Below are 18,893 nucleotides of genomic sequence, written 5' to 3'. Positions count from 1 at the left end.
TTTCCAGCCTGGAGGGTGGAGGGTGGAGGGCGGCCCTCACCTCTTCACAGCCCTCCCGGTTCATCCTGACCCACCACAGTCCCCACATACAAACCCAGTGATGTCACTTCCCAGCCTTACCCTCCCAGACTACACACTGCTGCAGGAGAAAGTCCGTTTTCTTCAAGAACCCGCCCCCGCCAGCTCTACCCCTTTCCTCCCATAGCAGTCACCGAGCCACGCCCACGGACTCCCAGCCCTCCCCTCCCGCCTGCTTGCTCTTTGCCCCACGCTTCCCGTCCAGCACTTTCTCATCTCCAAGTCTACCTTAGACCTCACTGTCTCCTTCCGGACCGCCACCCCCAGCCCAAACAGGACGGGGGGCTTACGGCTGGCCCCGCCCTCTGCATGCTCCACCACAGCGATGCCCATATTGAGACAGCCAGTTATTTGGGGGCACTTATCACTCCACTAAGGTGCCGTGGTTGCTTGCTGGTTGACCCCTCTGCCCCATTCCTGCAGCCCCCTCAAGAGCAGACCTGGATCTAGTCCACGAATCCCAAGGGACTACAATCTGTGTGGCACACAGACGACGCCCAGGGAGCACGTTCAGTGGGTCGATGGCAAACCATCCTGCCAGCCAGTGGTGATCAACCCATCTGACAGATGAGGAAACTGAGGCTGGATGAGGCTGGCAGGTGGAAATGCAGGGAAGGAGCCAGGGCCAGTCTATGACCAAGAGCCTCTTGGCTACTCAGAGCGTGGTCCCTGGACAGCATGGCCAGCCTCCCCGTGAGGCTGTTGCAGAATTTCAGCCCCACCAGAGCTCCTGGACGGAGGAGCATGTTTACAAGCTCCCAGGCTGCCTTCCGCCAAAGGTCATGGGAGCTGCCTGAGGCTGCAGGGCCCTGCAGGCTGGGGTGCTGGGGGGAGGGGCGGTGGGCCCAGGTGCAGACCCCAGGGCCCTGTGGGAAGCCCCACCCAGCCCACCTTCCGCCTCTGCTCCTCCTCCTCTTGCATCTTCAGCTGCATCTTGCGGACCATCACCTGGCGCTTCCACTCGGGGATGGGCCGGCCCTGCTCGTCGTGCGTGGGGATGAGCGCTTCCACGTCGAGCTGCACCCCTGGCGCGGGGGTGGCGGGCGGCGCCGGCGCCAAGCTGCCATTGAGCAGCGGCTGGGGCCCTGCGGCCGGCGGGGTGGGGCTCCGGGGCCGGGACGGTGCAGGTGACACTGGCGGCAGCTGCGCGTCAGGCTGTGGGGAGAAGTGGCGGGGCTGAGCACGGGCAGGGGCGCGGGGAGCCGGGGGCGGGGCGCCAGCGCTGGGCCCTTGCGGACCTCCTACCGACCTGGGAAGCCGGCTGCCCGCTGCCGGAGAACACGGTGGTCAGCCCCTTGCTCTGCGGCGTGGGCTTCAGACTCTTGCCAGCCTTGATCTCAGCCAGCAGCTCGGCGTTGTCACCGGTCGGGGTCATCATGTTGAAAGACTTGGTGCCTGGGGGAGGCAGGAGAGGAGGCGCTAGCAAGGGGTGAGGTGGGGGGCCGGTGGGGACCTGCCCTTCTGCTGTCCCCTCCCCAGGTCAGGAGGCGATCGGAGCCTTCCCTTGGGCCCAGAGGGCAGCATTCCAGGTGCCAAGCCTGGCGGGTGGCTCGGCTCTCGGGTACCCCAGAGCCAGGTCCTTCGCTGGAAGTCGTGCACCCCCACCATGCTCCCAGCTCTACTCACGCCGGGGCGTGGGGCCCCCCCCTGGAGGCCCCTGGGAGTCCATGATGGCTCGTGGGCTGGCTCTGGGGACTCCCGGGACCGTCTCCACCCCGCACACTGACTGCTTAGCTCCAAAACACGACCTGGGACCAGCCCCCCGACCTTTGTCCCCCGGTTCCCTGGCTCCACTGGCCAGGGCGGAGTCTGCCTCTGGCCCTCTCGCATCAGCAAAGCCCAGTGACCCTTGGACTGAGTCGCCTGAGCCTCTCTGGCCATTCGGACTGGGAACCCTGATACCACCACCCAGCCAGCCCCGCCCCAGACGCACAGACAGACGCGCAGACACACTGGTTGCAAGCCCGGAGCACACGGATGGCAAGCGCTTCGGCTCTCTCAGCTCTGGGGCCCTGGGACAGCGCGCCCTTCCTGAGGACCTGGAGGTGCCCGCCCGCCCGGAAGGGGGCCAGGCGGGGGCATGCAAACGCCCGGCGGGAGTTTGCATGTTTCACGGCCAGCAGAGGTGACTGGGGTTTGGGGACGGCTGACTTCAGAGCCCAAAGATGGGGTCCGGGCTGGGTGGGGGGAACAGGCCAGCAACTCCTGGCTTCCCTCTGCTGTGGGCCCCAGAGCACAGTGTCGGGAGGAGGAAAAAGGGGCAGGGATGGGGCCAGCCCCATCAGCCAGCCAAGAATTTGTACATGTGGGTGTGGTGGGTGGGGGTGGGGGGAGGTGGAGGGCAGAGGCCCCCCACTGTGGCATTGAGGACCCTCGCCAGCCACCGGCCCCTGGCTCTGCCCGTGCCTCAGGTCCCTCGTCCCTTGGGCCTCACTTTCCCTGAGCGTTTGCTTTGTCCCCCACCCCGCGCCTCAGCTGGAGCGTGAACGCAGCTACTCACTCTTCCTGTGCCTCAGGACTCTCACTTCTAGAGACCGAGAGGAGAGAAGTGACAGCGGAGTTAGAAGAGGGAGGGGCTGGGGTGAGGCTGGGAGAGCAGGGACAGCGAGAGAGGGGTGGGCGGGCAGGAGCGGGGAAGGGAGATGTGCAGAGGAGGGGTGAGGGGAGGAGAACTTGCAAGCCCGTCGGACCCTGGCTCGGGCTGCCCTGGGGTCCACAAGGGTGGTCTGCTCAGTTGCCAGCTTTGCTGCTGCCCCGAGGGCTGGACGGGGCTGCCACCGCCCTGGTCCCCTAGCAAGGGCCTCCGTCTTGGCACTGGGCGGGAGTAGGGTCTCTCCTCTCTTCCTACCCGCAGGCCTGCTCCAGGCTGCAGATGGGGGAACTGACCTTGAGCTGGGGTCTGCAGGGGCTGGGGCTCCCTAGGAACCCCGGGCAATACAAGGGGACCCTCCTGTGCCCTTGCATGCTAGTCAGGGAGAGGAAGCTTTGGACGGTGCCCTAATGGTCCCTGCCTCAGTGGCTGGGCTGGGACCGCCTCCGGGCCTCCAGCATCCTCCTGAGCAGGAGACTGCCCCACAGGGCAGCAGAGAAACTCAGGAATACTGGCCGCCCGCCGGTCTGGCTCTTACAAAAGGAGGCCAGGCAGTCACCAGCAGGGACAGGCATGCTGGGTCATGGCCTTGTCCCCGTAGCCAGGCCTCCTGGCTGGGGCCCCGGGGAGGTCTGGCTGGGAGGAGTCTGTGACGCCCTGGGAAGGGCTCAGGGCTGTAGCTAGCTTGGGGGGCCCGGAGAACGGGGCTAGGAGCGACTCAGGACGGAGCGAGGCGGGGAGGAGGGGGCCGCAGCCCTGCCTCCTTGAAGTCGGTTCTGCTTCTCAGAGCTCCTTTCTAGCTCCCGCTCAGCCGAGGCAGCCGCCACCAGACCCGGCGGCCTCCCCACTGGATGGGAGGCAGGCCCAGAGAGGGACGGAGACTTGCCCCGGGTCACACAGCCAGGCCTGCCACGGCAGAGCCTCCCCCTGGGGGAGGGGCTGCAGGACGAACAGGAGGAAAAGAAGGGGCGCTGGGGCAGTCCCAGCAGGGAGGGGGCGTTGTCTAGGTTCCGCCCCCCCCTTCCGGGCTAGCGGGCCGCCCACCTCTCCACCTGCCCCTACTCACTGCCGGTGGAAGAGGAGGAGCGGCGCTGCCCGCAGCCGGGGCCGGCGCCCTCGAAGGGCAGGGGCGGAGCGGGCGGCGGCGAGCTCAGGCCCTCGGGCAGCGGCGGCGGCGGCGGGGGCGGCGGCGGCGGCAGCTCCCTGGACGGCTTGGGCTCCGCCGCGCAGCCGTTGTGCACGTGACTCCCGGGGAGCAGCGCCGCCTGCGGGGGAGCGGAGGGGCCAGCGAGTGAGGAGCGGGGCGCCCGGCCGGGTCCGAGGCGGCCGGCGGGTGCGGGCTGGCGGGCACGCACCTCCTCGCTGTGCGCCATGCCCGGGCGTGCGGCCGGCTCGCGGGGGCAGCGGCCCAGCTGGCGGTAGTAGTCCCCCGTGCTGGGCTGCTTGCTGAAGGCGCGGGGCTTGCGGCCGGAGTCCTGCCTCCGCAGCCCGTTGTGGCCGGCGCGGGAGCCCAGCTGCGGAGAGACGGGCGTGGGCTCCAGGCCGGTCCCCGTGCTCCCCCCGCCTCCTCTCCTCCCCGGGGGGCACGGCCCGCGGCTGTCGAGGTGCAGCCGGCCGCCTTCCTGGACCCTCCTGTTCTCAGGGCGGGGATGGGGCGAGGGTCCCGGGCCCCGGTGGAAGGGCAGGCTCGGTGGGCCCTGCGGGGAGGTGGTGTTCTGGGCACCGGCCAAGGGGCGCAGAGGCCCCACTGAGGCTAGAAGGGGCGGGCCCAGGGGCGGGGTGGCCCAGCCCAGACGCCAGGGGGAGCCGGAGCAGGGCAGCTCCCCGCTGAGCCGGCGCGGAAGCCTCAGCCGCACCCCAGTCCCCGCGCCCTCACCGGCCCGCCCAGCCCCAAGTCTCCGCCGAACCCTCTCGCGGGGATCCGCCCCGAGGGAGCCCTCTCTGGAACCCGAGTCCTAGGAGGCTGCAGCTTGCCCAGGGCCCCGGCTGCCCAGCCCGAGGCCGGGGCTGCGCCTACCTCTGCCGGTGCCGGCGGCCCCCGCTGTGCACCTGGCGGCGGGGGCGGAAGGACCCGACACCTGCGCTACCTGATCCTCCCTCTCGGGTTACCGCCCAGCCCGCGCCCCGAAGCTCTGTCGTCCTGACATCACCCAGGCCCGCCAATCCTCGGGGTGGGGGATGCAACGGGGGCGCCCACGGCTCGCCACACCTGGCCGGCTCCGCACACCTGGCCGCCGCACCCCGCCCGCCCGCCCGCGGGCCAGATGTGACGCCGCCCCTGCGCCTCCCTCCGCCGCTAGGTGCTGCCGAGCGCCCGGCCTCCATCCCTCCGCTCCATCCTCCATCCCTCCATCCTCCCCTCCGTCCTCCGAAACAGAATACCCAGGCCGCCCTGCGGACAGTGAGCCCCTCCCCCAGTTAGCCCCCTGGGTTCGGGGTCACGCCCCCGCCCTCCCAGGCCGCATCTGGAAACCATCGCCATCCGCGTAAGCGACACCGACACCCTCGCCCCAGCCTCGGGTTTCAGGGGCCGCGAGGCGGCTCGGGTGACAGCTAGCGCCCGCCCCGTCGCAGCTGCCCCCCACTAAGCCCCGCTCTGAAAGGACGAGAGGCAGTGGGGCCGAAGGACTCCCCCTCCTCCTCCCCCTCCCCCTCCCAGCCCCTGTCCCTGCGGTGGCCTGGACCCTCCGCCCCGCCTGACCCGGCTCACGTTGCAGGAAACGGGACACCGCAGGATTTGTTTCCCGGGCGGCCCGCCCCTCGCGCCCCCCGCAGCCCTAGGCGCAGAGCCGCGACCCTGCTCCGCGGCGGTCAGGCAGCCAGGCCGGGCCGGGGGCCGCGGGCACAAAGGGCCTTTTGTGGAGCTGCCTGGAGCCTGCGGCCTGGCACGCACACGCCGGGCGGGGGAACGGACCGGAGGTCCCGGCGCTCTGGCTCGGGGAGGGGAGGGGGCAGAGGCCAGCCACCTGTCCTGTGGCTTTGGGCAGGGCCCGAAAGCGGGTCCGGAGAGTCCTGGGCCGCACCCCCTGGGGATGAAAGGGGAACCCGATCCGGAGCTTGGTCTGAGGTGGCACGAGAGGGGCGGTCAGCCACTGTGCAGGCGTGCCTCCCCCCCCCCCCCCCAGGGGCTGTGACCGGGTCACCTGTGAGAACCGGTTACTTAGCTTCGCCCTGGAGTGGCCTGCCTGGGGCTTGAGAGAGAACTGCCTGCAAGGTCAGGACCCTCCGGGGCCTCCGCCCCACACGCCACCACCTGAGGGCTCAGGCCGCCCCTGCCCTCCTGCCAGAGCAGCTGTGCTCCGTCCCCTGGGCCTGTAGGCAGGGCCCCTCTGGGCCTCCCTGCCCAGCCCTCTGACCCCCAGCCCAGCCCTCTGACCCCCAGCCCCACTCCGGAGCCTCAGCCAGGACCCCTGAGGCCCTGCCATCCCCAGCACCTGGCACTCAACACGCCCACACGGGACTCCTCCCTTCTCCCCAGGACTCATCTCAGGCCTGGCCTGGCCACCTCACTCACCTCACCTCACTGCCCGGCCTCAAGCCCCAAACCGGGGGTCAGCCCCGCCCGAGTGCCACTCCGTGACTACCCTGTCATTCTGTGCGAGAGGTGGCGGGGACCCAGCCCCGGGAGGCCCCACTGTCTGGGTGTATGTCCTAGTCCCTTCTCTGCCCCCCAGCTCTGCAGAGGGCAGCGGCTTGGTCTTACCCATCCCTCTGTCCCCAGTGCCCAGCCCTGAGCCCCCACGGGGCTGCCAGGAATATGGACTCATGAACAGGCCACTGGCCCAGGGAGCCCTGTCGGGTGCCCAGGAGCCGGGCAGTCCTTGGCCTCCACGACCCCCACCAGCCCGGGCGCCGAGAGGCGGGCGGTGGGCGAAGGCTCGCTACCTCCTTTCGGAAGCCCGTGGTCTCCACGTGGCGGAGCTTGCTCTTGGTCTGCATGTAGATGTCAGCGGCCTGCAGCCCTGCGGGGGGCTTGGGGGCTGGGTAGCCGGGTGGGGGAGGGGGCAGCTGGGCGCCCGGGGGTGGGGGTGGCGGCGGGAAGCTGGGTGGCGGTGGTGCTGCCGTCTTCTCCATCTTGTCCTGGGCCAGGGTCAGCTCCGGGCTCAGCATGTCCATGTAGCTCTGTATCTCCGCAGCTCTGCCTCTGGGGAGCCCTGGGCGGGGGTGGGGGGGGGGGGGGGGGGGTGGAGGCTGGGTTTGCGAGTTGGCTGAGGGGCTGTCCGCAGGGCTGAGACCCTCTACTGTCCACAAGCAACTTGCCACGTGGGTAGTGGACCTCAGGGGTGCAGCCCAGCGTGGCCCCGCCCTGGTCCTGGCCCTGCCCTCCCACAGCCCTGCACCTGCCGGGGAAAGGCCACACCTCACGGACCTCCCCCGGGTTTGGGGTGGGGGCCCCGGGGCTTTGGGCTCCAGCTGTGCCCATGGACTGAGCCGCCTGGAGGGGGAGGGCTGCTTTCCAGGCAGATCTGGAGGGCAGGTGGCAGGGATACGGGTGCCACACCCAGTCTTTTCAGGGCGCCCGCCATCCCTGCAGCCACCACCTGGTGGCCCGAAGCAGGCATGGCAAGTGGAGGTCCCCGTGCTCAGGGTGTGGTCAGCGTGTGCGCATGCGCGTCTGGCTCCTGCGTGAGCGTTTGTGCATGTTGTGTGATAGTGCGTGAGTCACAGGCTCTGTGTTCGTGAATGTGCTGTGTTAGGCTGTGGACGTGGGGGGTGTGTGAGCACACCGAGGGTATAGAATGGAGAGCTGTGTGCCTGTGTGTAGTGTAGGCGTGTGTGTATATCTGCGCAGCTCAATATGTGGTTGTGCACTCATATCTGTATATTGTGTGCACACACATACAAGTGTGCACTCTTTTAAAAAAATATATACTTTAGCCGAAACCGGTTTGCTCAGTGGATAGAGCGTCGGCCTGCAGACTCAAGGGTCCCGGGTTCGATTCCGGTCAAGGGCATGTACCTTGGTTGCGGGCACATCCCCAGTAGGGGGTGTGCAGGAGGCAGCTGATCGATGTTTCTCTCTCATCGATGTTTCTAACTCTCTATCCCTCTCTCTTCCTCTCTGTAAAAAATCAATAAAATATATTAAAAAAGATAAATAAAATAAAAAATATATACTTCATTGATTTCAGAGAGAGAGGGAGAGAGGGGGAAACATCAATGATGAGAGAATCATTGATTGGCTGCCTCCTGCATGCCCCCAACTGGGGATCAAGTCCGCAACCCGGGCATGTGCCCTTGACCGGAATCGAACCCGGGACCCTTCAGTCCGCAGGCCGACGCTCTATCCACTGAACCACACCAGCTAGGGCACAAGTGTGCACTCTTGAGTGTGTAAGTTCTGGGGACAGTTTGTGCACGTGTGAGTAAGGATATTATATCGTGTGCGAGGTGCATGTGCAAATGTGTGGATATACATGTATGTTGTGATGGGAACACACAAACACGAGCGTCGGTCATTCACCAGAACCAGCACCCTCTCCTGGTGGCCTGCGCCTCCAGTTAGCTGTGGGCAGAGTTGGCCCAGGGCTGCTCCCCCTCCCTCCTCCCATCGGCCACTCACCGCGCGGGGGGCGCCGGCCCTTGATGCTGGACTGGCTGGATGAGCAGGAGTCGTAGTTGGAGAGGGTGCTGGTGGGCGAGCTGAGGTCGAAGTTCAACGGCTGGACCGACGCGGTGGTGTTGGGCGAGGACATGCCCGAGTCGGGCTGCTTGGCCTCCAGCTCGGCGGAGGGGTCCCGGGACAGCACGCGGTGCTCCACACTCTGGCCGAGGAGCGGAGGCGTGAGGGCAGCCAGCCCCGAGGCCAGGAGCTTGGGGCGGGGTCTGCTCAGAGCCCTCGCTGTGTGACCTTGGCTGAGCCACTGCCCTTTCTGGGCTAAGATTCAAGCCCCGCCCCCAGCAGCAGGACTCTGGGTTCCTGGGAAACTCCTACTCCTGGCCTCTCCCTGCTCAGGAGGGTTGAGAGGCTGAGGGAAGGGGGGCCCTGGGTGCACCCCAAGGGGAGAGCCACAGGGCAGCCGCCTTCTTCCTCCTCAATGGGCAGAGGGCCTGGGCTCCAGTGCATCTCCGGGGCGGGGCCCAGGCTCTGCAGCTGGTGAGAGTGCTGGCAGCAGCTGGGGGCAGGGGAGGGGTGCGAGGCCCCACAGCTTGCAGGGAGGACTGATCCCCCGTTACCTGGCCAGCAAGCCCTGTCTCCTGGCCAGACTAGGCAAATCCCAGCACCAGTCCCTGTCTCCAGACAGGGCCCTCGGGGAAAGAGAGGGGCCTGGGGTGGCCCAGCTGAGCTAGGCGGGCATCTGAAGCTGAGGCTTCCAAGCCAGCCACCCCCACCCCTGTCCGTGCTCCGCCCCCACCTGCCCCTCCTGGCACGGGCGTGGGCTGGGGTGGGGGCCCTGCTTACGTTGCCCATGCTGCTCTGCTGCCGGCAAGCCTGCTCGCTCGCTCGCTGCTTCTGCCCAGGCCTGCGCCTCCCTGCCCCTCACCCCGCCTGCCCGAGAAGCGTCACAGGCCCCCCGGGAGTGGAGGCAGGCCGGCACCAGGTAACGGCTCTGCAGCCGCGCTCGTTGGCCTGTAATGAGGGGCTCTGGGGCCTGTTGGCCTTTTCTGGGCCAGCGTCCTCTGCGGCTGGGATCTGCCACCGCCATCACTGGGCCCACCTGAGTGAGGGGCCCGGGCCCCACACCCCACACACTTCGGGGGGCATCCCTGCTGCCTACCCGGGAGCCAAGGGGAACCACAGGACTGAACGGGAAAGCTGAAGATGCCCTTTTCTTGGCTGACAGCAGTGGGCACTGGGAGCGCCCAGCCTGACCCCACGGGGAACAGGTTCGGGACACGGGCTCTGCGGCCTGGGGTGCTGACTTCAAACGTCACCTCCTCCACTTACTGGCTGCTGACTTTGGGCAACTAACTTCTCTCTCCTTGAGCCGAGTTCCTCCATCTGGAAATGGGAAAACAGCACTGCCCGCCCATTAGGTTGTAAAATGATGTTCAAAGTGAGAGAAGTGCCGGGGCACGGTGGCCAGTAAGTGCCACGCATCAGCTGTTAGTCTACCACGGGGACTGCCTGGGGTTACCCCTGAAGCACCGGGCAGGGGCCTGCCGGCGTCAGGTGCGAGGAGCGGTCCCGGGTGCTCACGGAGCAGCTGCTGTGGGCTCTGCCAGCCAGACTCTCAGTGGGAGGAGTTCACTGGCGCCCAAAGGCCACCGTGTTTGCCCTGCTTAGCTGCCCGGCGCAGGGAGCACTGCACGCCGACCCGCTCCCTCTGCGCGGCCCTTTCCGGGGGACACTCCTCCTCAGGTCCAGTTCATCTCTGATCCTGGGCCTTGCGGTGCTCCCGAGTCCCCAGGACCAAGTGGCCCCAAGAAAGGGCAGTGGCTTAGCCAAGGTCACACAGGTAGGGGGCCACCCCCCTCTCTCGGCAGCCCCTCCTGGGGCCAGGCTGCCCTGGGAGCTGGTCAGCGCCCTTGTGATGGCCCCTCTCTCCTCCCTCTTGTCCCAAAGCAGGCATGGCACCGGCTGGCACAGAAGCCACCACACGGCGCCCAGGTCCCGGTGGGTTACTTGACGGCCGTGGAACCAGGCTGAAGTAATTTACAAAGAACAGCACAGGTTTCTAGCTCCGAAGCAGCTCACTGTGAGCGAGCATGCAGTGGAGTGGTCCGGAGGTGGCTCTCGGCCCCGCCACTGGGCTCCACCACTTAACACTGCGTGAGCTTGGGCCTCCCCGAGACTCAGTTTACCCTGAAATGGGCACACGAACACTCCCTGCCTCAGAGGACGGTGGCGAGAGTGAAATGAGCTATCCATGCGGGCTGTGGCCCGCTGAATGAACTGAACTGCCCCACGCGAGTGTGTCCTGTGATTTCTCCCAGCCTTCGCCCGTGTCGGGACGACCCCGGTCCTCCTCCTCTTGACCTTTTTCCCTCCACGCCCCACTCCTCAGTGACCAGTGGTCCCGGCTGAGAAGTCATGTGGGGAAATGGAGGGGGCCCTGACTCCCCGTGTGACCTCAGGCAAGGGCCTTCGCGTCCCTGCACTCCAGCTTCCTCGGTGCTAACAGGGTTCACAAGACCTACCTGCAGGGGGCGCGAGGGGGGCTGGAGTGAGATACCGGGGAGCAGGGCCAGGCGTACCAGGTTCTCCACGGTGCGCAGGTAGCGGGTGCAGTGGCTGTGGCCATTGTAGTCGGAGAGGTCAGCGGGCGTGTATCCGTCGCGGTCGCGGACGTCCAGCTCCGCGCCGTTCACCACCAGGATCTGGCAGCACTGCAGGGGCACGCAGGGGGCACCCCCGCCGCTAGCCCGCGCCCCGCGCCCCGCGCCCCGCGCCGGCCGGGCTGTGCTGAGCGCGCGGCGCCGGCAGAGGGCGCCCCCCTCCCGCCCCGAGTCCCGCCCCGGCCCCGCCCTCACCTCCAGCTCCCCGTTCTCGGCGGCGTCGTGCAGCGGGGTCCCGCCCCACAGGTCGGCCGAGATCTCGCCGCCGTGCAGCAGGAGCCAGCTGAGCACCTTGGCGTGGCCGCGGCTCGCCGCGAAGTGCATGGCCGTGGCGCCGTCCTTGTCCGGCTCCGACAGGCTCACGTCGGTGCAGCTCACCTGGGCGGGAGGGGGCGGGGACAGAGGGGCGGGGGCTGGGCGCCAGGCCCTGACTGGTCCCGCCCCGCCCCGCAGGCCCCGCCCACCCCAGACCCCGCCCCTCCCAGGCCCCGTCCCCGCAGGCCCCGCCCCTCCCAGGCCCCGCCCGCCGGGCCCGGAGCTCACCAGCCACACGATGACCGGGCTGTGGCCCATCTGTGCCGCCGCGTGCAGCGGGGTCATGCCGTCGTGGGCGCTCGTGTGCGGGTCCGCGCCGCACTCCTGCACCAGGTACTGCGTTACCTCCAGGTGGCCCTCCTGGCACGCCAGGTACAGGGGCGTGGCACCGTTCTTGGTTTGGGCATTCACTCCCCTGCGAACAGGAAGCACCCACGGAGGCTCTCAGCACCCGCCCCCTGCGAGGCCTTCTCAAGACCCTCGTCCCTTCCGGGGACCCTGGGGGGCTGGCGGGTGGGTTGACCGGGGCCTAGTCACTAGGCCGCGCTGTTCCTGGCTCCCTCTGGACTCAGACCTGTGCCAGCCGCCCTCAGGGGCCCCTCTGGCTTGCCTCTCCTCCCCCAGCCCTTCCTTCCTATAATACACCTGGGACTGAGCTCAGCCCTGCCCTGGGCGAATAGCCCACCCCTTACCAAGGCCTGACCCGGCCTCTCCCTCCCTTCCAGCCCACTCACTGTCCCTGTAAGCCCCATACCTACTGCCTGCTCTCTCCCCACAGAATGTCCTTTCCTCCTCCTTGCCCTTTAAGACTCAGGACAAATCCCTCCTCCATGAGGCCTGCCTTGATTCTCCCAGGCAGGGCAGACCGTTCTCACCGCTGTGCCCCATACTGCCCTGGCCCCGCCCTCTCCGTGGACACCTGTCTTGCCTGGTTGAACGTAACTGATTTTGGCCCCTGTCTTCCCCCGAAGGTTGAGTTCCCAGAGAACAGAAAGTTACTAGGGTTGCCAGGTAAACACAGAATGCCCAGTTAAGTCTGAACATCAGATAAACAACAAATCATTTAATATATATATATATATGGCCCTGGCTGGTTTGACTCAGTGGATAGAGTGTCCGCCTGTGGAGTGAAGGGTCCCGGGTTCAATTCTGGTCAAGGGCACGTGCCTGGGTTGTGGGCTTGATCCCCAGTAGGGGGCGTGCAGGAGGCAGCCAATCGATGATTCTCTCTCATCATTGATGTTTCTATCTCTCTCTCCCTCTCCCTTCCAATCTGAAATCAATAAAAAAATATTTAAAAATAAAAATTATAAGTGTATCCAAAAGATTGTATGAGGTATACTTATACTAAAACTTGGTTTGTTGTTCATCTGAAACGAACATTCGTTTGGATCCCCTGGTGGTTAACCTGGCAACGGAGCACTTCCGGGGCACTGTGCTATGAGGTCAGCAGGCAGGCTCTCACGGAACGCCCTGAGGGCCGATGCGTTCCCATCGGCAGAGGGGCAGCTGAGGCTCAGAGGCTGTGACAGGCCTGAGGTCACACAGCTGTACGTGGCGTGTGAGTGAGTGCACATCTGTCTGTGTGATGCGGCCCCTGGAGCACAGTAGGCACACAGGGAGTGGAGAGGGCATTCCCTGGGGCCTTGCCTGCACCTGTCTCTGCCCCTCAGCTCCCACAGAGGGTCCTTACTGGGGGACAGGGAACGCGCCCCACGAGCTGGAGCGCCGCTGGGAACAGGGGAGCCGGCAGGGCCACTGGCTGATCCTGTTTTTCTGAGTTCTCAGTGGGTCATGGACAGCCCAGGGTGCAGTTCCCGGAGTTGGGCACTAGGTGGAACCACAATCTAGGCCCAGACCCAGGAGCTGCCCACCAGCAGCCCCAGTGATTCTCAGCTCAGGGTAGGTGCTGTGCCCTAGTATGCTGAGCCCCAGGAAGGGCAGTTCTCCCCCCATCTGTCCACTCACTTCATCAAACCCATGCCCCCCCCTCCATCCACGCCCTCCCTGCCCCGTCCAATCCCCAGCCCCTCTGCCCATTAACACAGGCACCAGGCCACCCGCTCCTCTTCCATCTACCCACTCCCTCCCCCTCCGGTCACCGCCAACATGGCTTGGCCCCTTCCTCTCACTCCCCCCACCAACGCCCAGCCGATGTCTTTCTCCCTGTCCCTAACACCCTGCCTCTGTCTACTTCCCTGACCCCTGACCCCAGGGCGCTCCTCCTCCTGGTGTGTGGGCTGTCCGCCCTAGACACAGAGCTGCCACTGGCTGGGGCTGATGCTGAGCCAGCACTTCACACATTTGGGGAGACACAGAGACCAGGCCTGGCTGCCCTCCGTCACCCCACAGCGTCGGGGTCGAGCGGTGCCCACGAGCCGACACAGCACACAGGGCGACAGAGACCCATGCCTCGCCTCGGCGACACACTGGCCCGAGGCCACTGGCCTCCACGCCCCAGTGCCAGCGTCGCCCCCACACACGCATTCACATGCTGGTGCGTCAGTAACAGCCCGTTTAATATTTCATGACCGACACTCAGTGGCCTGAATTATTCACCCCGTCACCAAGGCACAGCGAGTGCTGGGGTCCTGGGCGTGGAAGGCTGGAGGGGGCCCCCACCCAGGGCCCACGGGACTCTCCCTGGGGATGCCTGAGGCACATACACAGCTCGGGGCGCCAGACCTGCCAGGAGCCCTGCCCTCCCAGCAACCCCCGCTTGGCAGGTATCCATGACCCGGGGGTGCCCAGCCGGCCCGAGAAGGCCTGAGAAGCTGGCACGGAGCAGGACCCAGGCAGGAGGGGGCGGTCGTGCCCTCGGCCTCCTGCCTGGCCACTGGCTGGCGCTCTCAGCCGGAGTCCCGGGCGCACAGTGAGTGCTCAGTAAACGCTCGACACGTCCCCGTTGGTTAGCACTTCAGCCTCTGCGCTCAGGGTCCCCGCTCGGAGGCACAGCTCCAGCCTGGGAGACCCCCGCACACAGGCAGGTTCGCTGCTGGGCCAGGGTGGCCGAGGGGGTCCTGCCTTGTTGCCCTCTTCTGCCTCAGCCCACAGGCCCGAAGGCTGGGCCCCCTCATGCTATAAAAGTCTGCATGAGCGTAAGGAGATAAAGGATGGACTGAGATGGAGAGATGGATCTCTAATGGGAGGAGCAATGATCATCATTGATAACAGTGGTAGCAGGTACTGTTTATTCAGTGATTTCTCTGTTCCAAGCACTGTGACGAGCATGACCCACACTCTCATCTTGTCCTTGTAAAGTGACCTCAGGAGGTAGGTGTTAGCATTGTTCCCCTTTTACAGATGGGGAAAGTGAGGCGAAGGGCACTCAATGGGAGAGAGGCGGAGAAGGACCTGGTGTGGGAGGGACCTGGCTGAGCCCTCCAGGCTGCGCCAAGGTCTGGCCTCTTGTGTGATGGCTTCTCAAAGCCATCGTGCTGTGGAGGCGGCATCCAACCCATCCAACCGGGAGCCCTCAGCACCCGCCTGGTGCCATGTTGCATTTTAGGCCCCGCCTCCCTGTGTCCCTGGGGGTGCGCTGCTGGCTGGGGGCATCCAGGCCTCACCAAGCAGGAGTCACTGCCTAGAGGGGTGGGGCGGGGACACCCTGACCCAGCCCATCAAGTTCTAGCCTCAGGGACAACCTGCGGCGGGGACCCCCCTCCAAGCCCCTGCCCTTTGCCCTGGCCTCTGCTCACCCCCCTGACTCTGCAGCTCACTGCACAGGGCCCGTGAGTTCTTTACCCTCTGAGCCTCAGTTTCCACATATGGCAAGTGGGCGTGATAACTGTCTGGCCTCTTCATGCCTCTTGCGAGAGAACAGAAGAGCAAGCTTTGCAACGTTGTGTTTCCTGAGGGGAGGGTGACCTGCCATCCCCTCGCCCGCCCGCTGGGCCACGCTACCAAGCCTGGAGGTGTTCCCATCCTCACGTGACGTGGCCACTGCCTAACGGTGCCCCTCCCCCAACACCTGCCTGCGCTGGGTCCTCAGCCTCAGCCTGCCTCACCTCCAAATGTCGGGGTGCCCCAGGGCCTCCTTTCTTTTTCTTTTTTTAAAAATATATTTTATTGATTTTTTTACAGACAGGAAGGGAGAGGGATAGAGAGTTAGAAACATCTATGAGAGAGAAACATGGATCAGCTGCCTCCTGCACACCCCCCACTGGGGATGTGCTCGAAACCAAGGTACATGCCCTTGACCGGAATCGAACCTGGGACCCTTCAGTCCACAGGGCGATGCTCTATCCACTGAGCCACACCGGTTTCGGCCCAGGGCCTCCTTTCTAAGTGCACTCTCTCCCTGGTGAGGCCATCTACTTCCCAGGCTCCAAGGCAGCTGGGTGGGCACTGGCCCCGGGGCGCGTCTCTCTCCAGCTGGCACCTGGAGTCCGCACCCTCCCCACCTCTGCCCACTCCTGGGCCTGTGCATGGGCCGGGCGGCTTGTCCTCCACATGCTGAGAGCCGGACGACAGCTGGATGCCAGACTCCTTACCCAGTTAACAAAACGCACCAGTGCCAGGCGCTGGACACAGGGTGGGGAGACCAGGTCTGCTCCCATTGGCGGGAGGCAGACACAGGGGTGCACAATGCAGTGCCAGGCCAGGGAGGGTGCCGGGAGTGAGGCGGGAAGACGGGGAGGGGGTGTGTGTCCTGGGGCGCGTTACAGTTTGAGGGCGCTCAAGGCAGGCCGCACTGAGAGGGAGAGGAGCAGAGGCCTGAGGAGGGCGGGGCGCTGCGGGGAAGAGCTCTGAGTGGAGGGAACAGCCAGGGCGAAGGCCGCAGGGTGCTGGCCTGTGGGAGCAAAGCAGGCGATGGGAGAGCAGCTGGCGGGAGGGTGGGCCAGAGTGAGGGTCGCTGGGCCGTGTAAGGAAGCGGCTTCCCCGTCAATGATGGGGAGACTGATGGGTCCCCAAAGGTGTGCTGAGCTGGGCAGGAAGAGGGCAGGGCCAGGGCAGGGCGAGCCGCCGGGCTCCAGATCTGACGGCTTGGACCAGGCGTTGCTGGTGGAGGTGGAGGCTGTCCCCACTGAGAGGGGTCCCCCTATTTCACCAGGTCCCTCCTTTCTCAGAGCCTCCAGCTGGGTCAGGGTCCCCAACGTGGATGTGCCAGCCCAGGCTCCACCCAGGCCCTGCTGCCCAGGGACCTCAGCAAGCACCGGGGTAGCCCTGGGCGTGGTGACAGAATAAACGAACCCGCACTGCCTGCGGCACACAGAGGCCCAGCGGGCGGGGCACACACAGGCCCAGGCAGAGCCTCTACCTTCGAACGGGGAGCAAGACCGTCCCTGGGGTCCTTGAGGGGTGAGCAGCTCGGCTCCCTGCTCAAGAAGGGGGGCTGCCTGGACCCCTCCAGCGGGGCTGTGGAAGCAGCCAGGAGTCCCCGGGAGACAGAACAGAGAGGGGTGGCCAGGGCCGCCCAGTGAGCCAGGGGACCTCAGCAGGCAGCTGGCCACGAGACGCCCTTTCTGTACCTGTCACTCCGCGAGGCACTTAGAAGTGTCCCTGGCACTTAGACCCCCGTCTAGCCCAGGGTGGATGAGCCCATCTGTAAAATGGGCTGATTACAGGGCCCCTGCCTGGGGTGGTTGTAAGGCTCAGACTGGTGCTTGGTGCCAGCTTCTGGGAGACACTAGCCATCCTGGCTCCTGGCCAGGCCACTTCCAATCTCTGACCTGGGCCCAGAGCCCGCCCCCCAAGGTCCCAGCCTTGAAGTTCAGGTTCGGGGAGGGGGCCTGGCTGAGCCCGGTGGCTCCTGGGCCCCAGGACCCTCCCGGCAGGTGGTCAGCGCCCTGAGGGCCCTGCTCCTCCCACTTCCCAGTCTGTCCCCACTGGTTCCCACCACCAGCCACTCATGCTCCTGGCCAGGAGGGACGACCCGGCCAGCTCCTGTCAGCCTCTGTGCCTCCAGCGTAGGGACCCCCTTTCTGCAGAGGGCTCAGAGGGAGCGTCCCCAGGACAGCAGACCCCAAGGTCGCTGGGGCCATTCCTTGGCCTCTGGGAGAATTTGACCAGTGGACTGGGATAGACTGGAGGAGGGGTGGGGGCGGGGGTGCAGGGTGTTCCTGGGGTCTCCAGCCCTTTCTGATGCCCCCTAATGCGGCCTGGCACTGGCTGGGCCCTCCCCGGACCCCTCCAGCCCTCCTGCTCCTCCGGAGCTCGGAGCTCGTCACTGCCATGGCCCCAGGCACGCAGCTCCCTGGGTGGGATCGAGTTTCTCGCCCGGAGGGCTGGGAGCCGTCCGCCCTCCCCCGCAGGGAGAGCTGAGCCCTCGTGAATAATTCACAGGCTCCACAGCAGCCAGGCTCACGGGTGGGCGGGTGCTGCGGCCTCCAGCCAGCTGCCTGGGCCCCCGATTGTGCCCTGCAGCCTAGAGCAGTCCCAGCCTCTCCCTCCCCCGCAGCTCCCTGCCAGGCTTCCCAGGCTGGGGGAGCAGGAGTCTCCATCCCCAAAGGCCGCTGGGTGGCCACTGGTCTACACCTCCTCTCCTGGCAGTGCCCACCCAATTCCCAGCCACCCCTCCTGCCTTGAGCCCTGTCTGGCGACCACACAAAAGACAAAAGCACCTCCTATCAGCCAGGACACATGCTGGCGGGCAGGCGGGATAGAGCTGAGCCCTCTGTCACCTCCCTGAGATTCACGGTGGCCTGGGGGCTGGCAGCCATCAGTCCAGGCCACCTGGACGGAGCCCCACCCACCAATCCCGGCCACACCTGCAGGGCCTGGGAGGAGTCAGTGTCCCCAAGGCTCCCAGCCCCCAGGCTGTCCCATGGCACAGCCAGAGCCTTCCCCAGGCTCCTGGTGAGGAGGGGCTCAGCCTGGGGCTCCCCCCCCAGGTCCTCCTCAGCACTCCCAGGGGCAGGCAGGGCCCCCCCAGTTCACTGCTGGGCTAGGTTGGCATCACCGCCAGCCTGGCTTTTGGGGCCCGTTATGTGCGAGAGGAAGGCTGGTGGGTGCAGGAGGGTGGCCATAGCCGTCCCTCCCCTCACAGGACCTCTGTGTCCTCTTTGTTACTCGGGGGGGGGGAGGGGAGGGGAAGAAGCATCGGAGTCGCCTTGGTGGGGGCCATGTCGCAGGGCTGGTCCCCCCCGCCGGGTGCTGCCGGTGCCAGGCCGTTAGCCGTTCTCATGAGTCTCTGGGGCCTCCTGCTCTAAATCCCACCGCCTTCGACATGGCCCGAACCCCAGCTGGTCCAGAAGCAGAGTTCACGCGACAGTGGTGCGGACCCGTGCCCACGTGGCCCCTGGCCCGAGGGCACACCTGCTGGTCCCCCACTGACCAGACCAGGGAACCTCCTGCTTGGCCAGGTCACTGCACCCGGCCGGGCCTGAGGGCGCCCACACCCACGCCATTGTGCCTGGGCCCCAGGCTGCTGCCGCGGCCACCCTGCTCCCCGGTGGCCGGCGGCCCTGCGGGTGCCTCAGGAGGGAGCCGGGGATGACCCTCTCGCCTGGTGGCTGTCCTTAGGCGGGGTCCTCCGAGGCCGCTCACGTCCTAGGCGCCCACTTGGACTGACAGAGGTCACCCCGCCCATCAGGGCCCAGGGCCACGGTGCCCCCCTCAGACCGTGTCTGGGTGGCTTTCCCCAGGGCTCCTGTCTCCCCCAGTTGCTGAAGACCTGGCCCCCTTCCTCCCTAGGACCGCCCCCGCCTCCCCTGCTGTGCATTGAGCCCCATTCTTCCTCCTGCCCCAC

At 66.3% G+C, this 18,893-nt stretch overlaps 1 protein-coding gene across 1 annotated transcript in view; it reads right to left on the bottom strand.

The window, feature by feature from the left end:
* Positions 1-18,893, bottom strand: part of ESPN (espin) — a 29,117-nt gene that overhangs the window by 6,256 nt on the left and 3,968 nt on the right. Inside the window, exons 3-12 of the mRNA XM_054720879.1 lie at positions 11,432-11,618; positions 11,084-11,266; positions 10,808-10,939; positions 8,232-8,433; positions 6,554-6,822; positions 4,024-4,182; positions 3,735-3,933; positions 2,579-2,605; positions 1,328-1,473; positions 970-1,233 (exon numbers count right to left, since the gene is read on the bottom strand). Coding sequence (XP_054576854.1) covers positions 970-1,233; positions 1,328-1,473; positions 2,579-2,605; positions 3,735-3,933; positions 4,024-4,182; positions 6,554-6,822; positions 8,232-8,433; positions 10,808-10,939; positions 11,084-11,266; positions 11,432-11,618 — 1,768 coding nt within the window. The remainder of the gene's footprint in view (positions 1-969; positions 1,234-1,327; positions 1,474-2,578; positions 2,606-3,734; positions 3,934-4,023; positions 4,183-6,553; positions 6,823-8,231; positions 8,434-10,807; positions 10,940-11,083; positions 11,267-11,431; positions 11,619-18,893) is intronic.

This window comes from Eptesicus fuscus, chromosome 9 (assembly GCF_027574615.1).
Source record: "Eptesicus fuscus isolate TK198812 chromosome 9, DD_ASM_mEF_20220401, whole genome shotgun sequence".
In the NCBI taxonomy this organism is placed as follows: domain Eukaryota; kingdom Metazoa; phylum Chordata; class Mammalia; order Chiroptera; family Vespertilionidae; genus Eptesicus; species Eptesicus fuscus.
The sequence above is the reverse complement of the archived record's forward strand: the minus strand, read 5'-3'. Positions and strand labels throughout refer to the sequence as shown.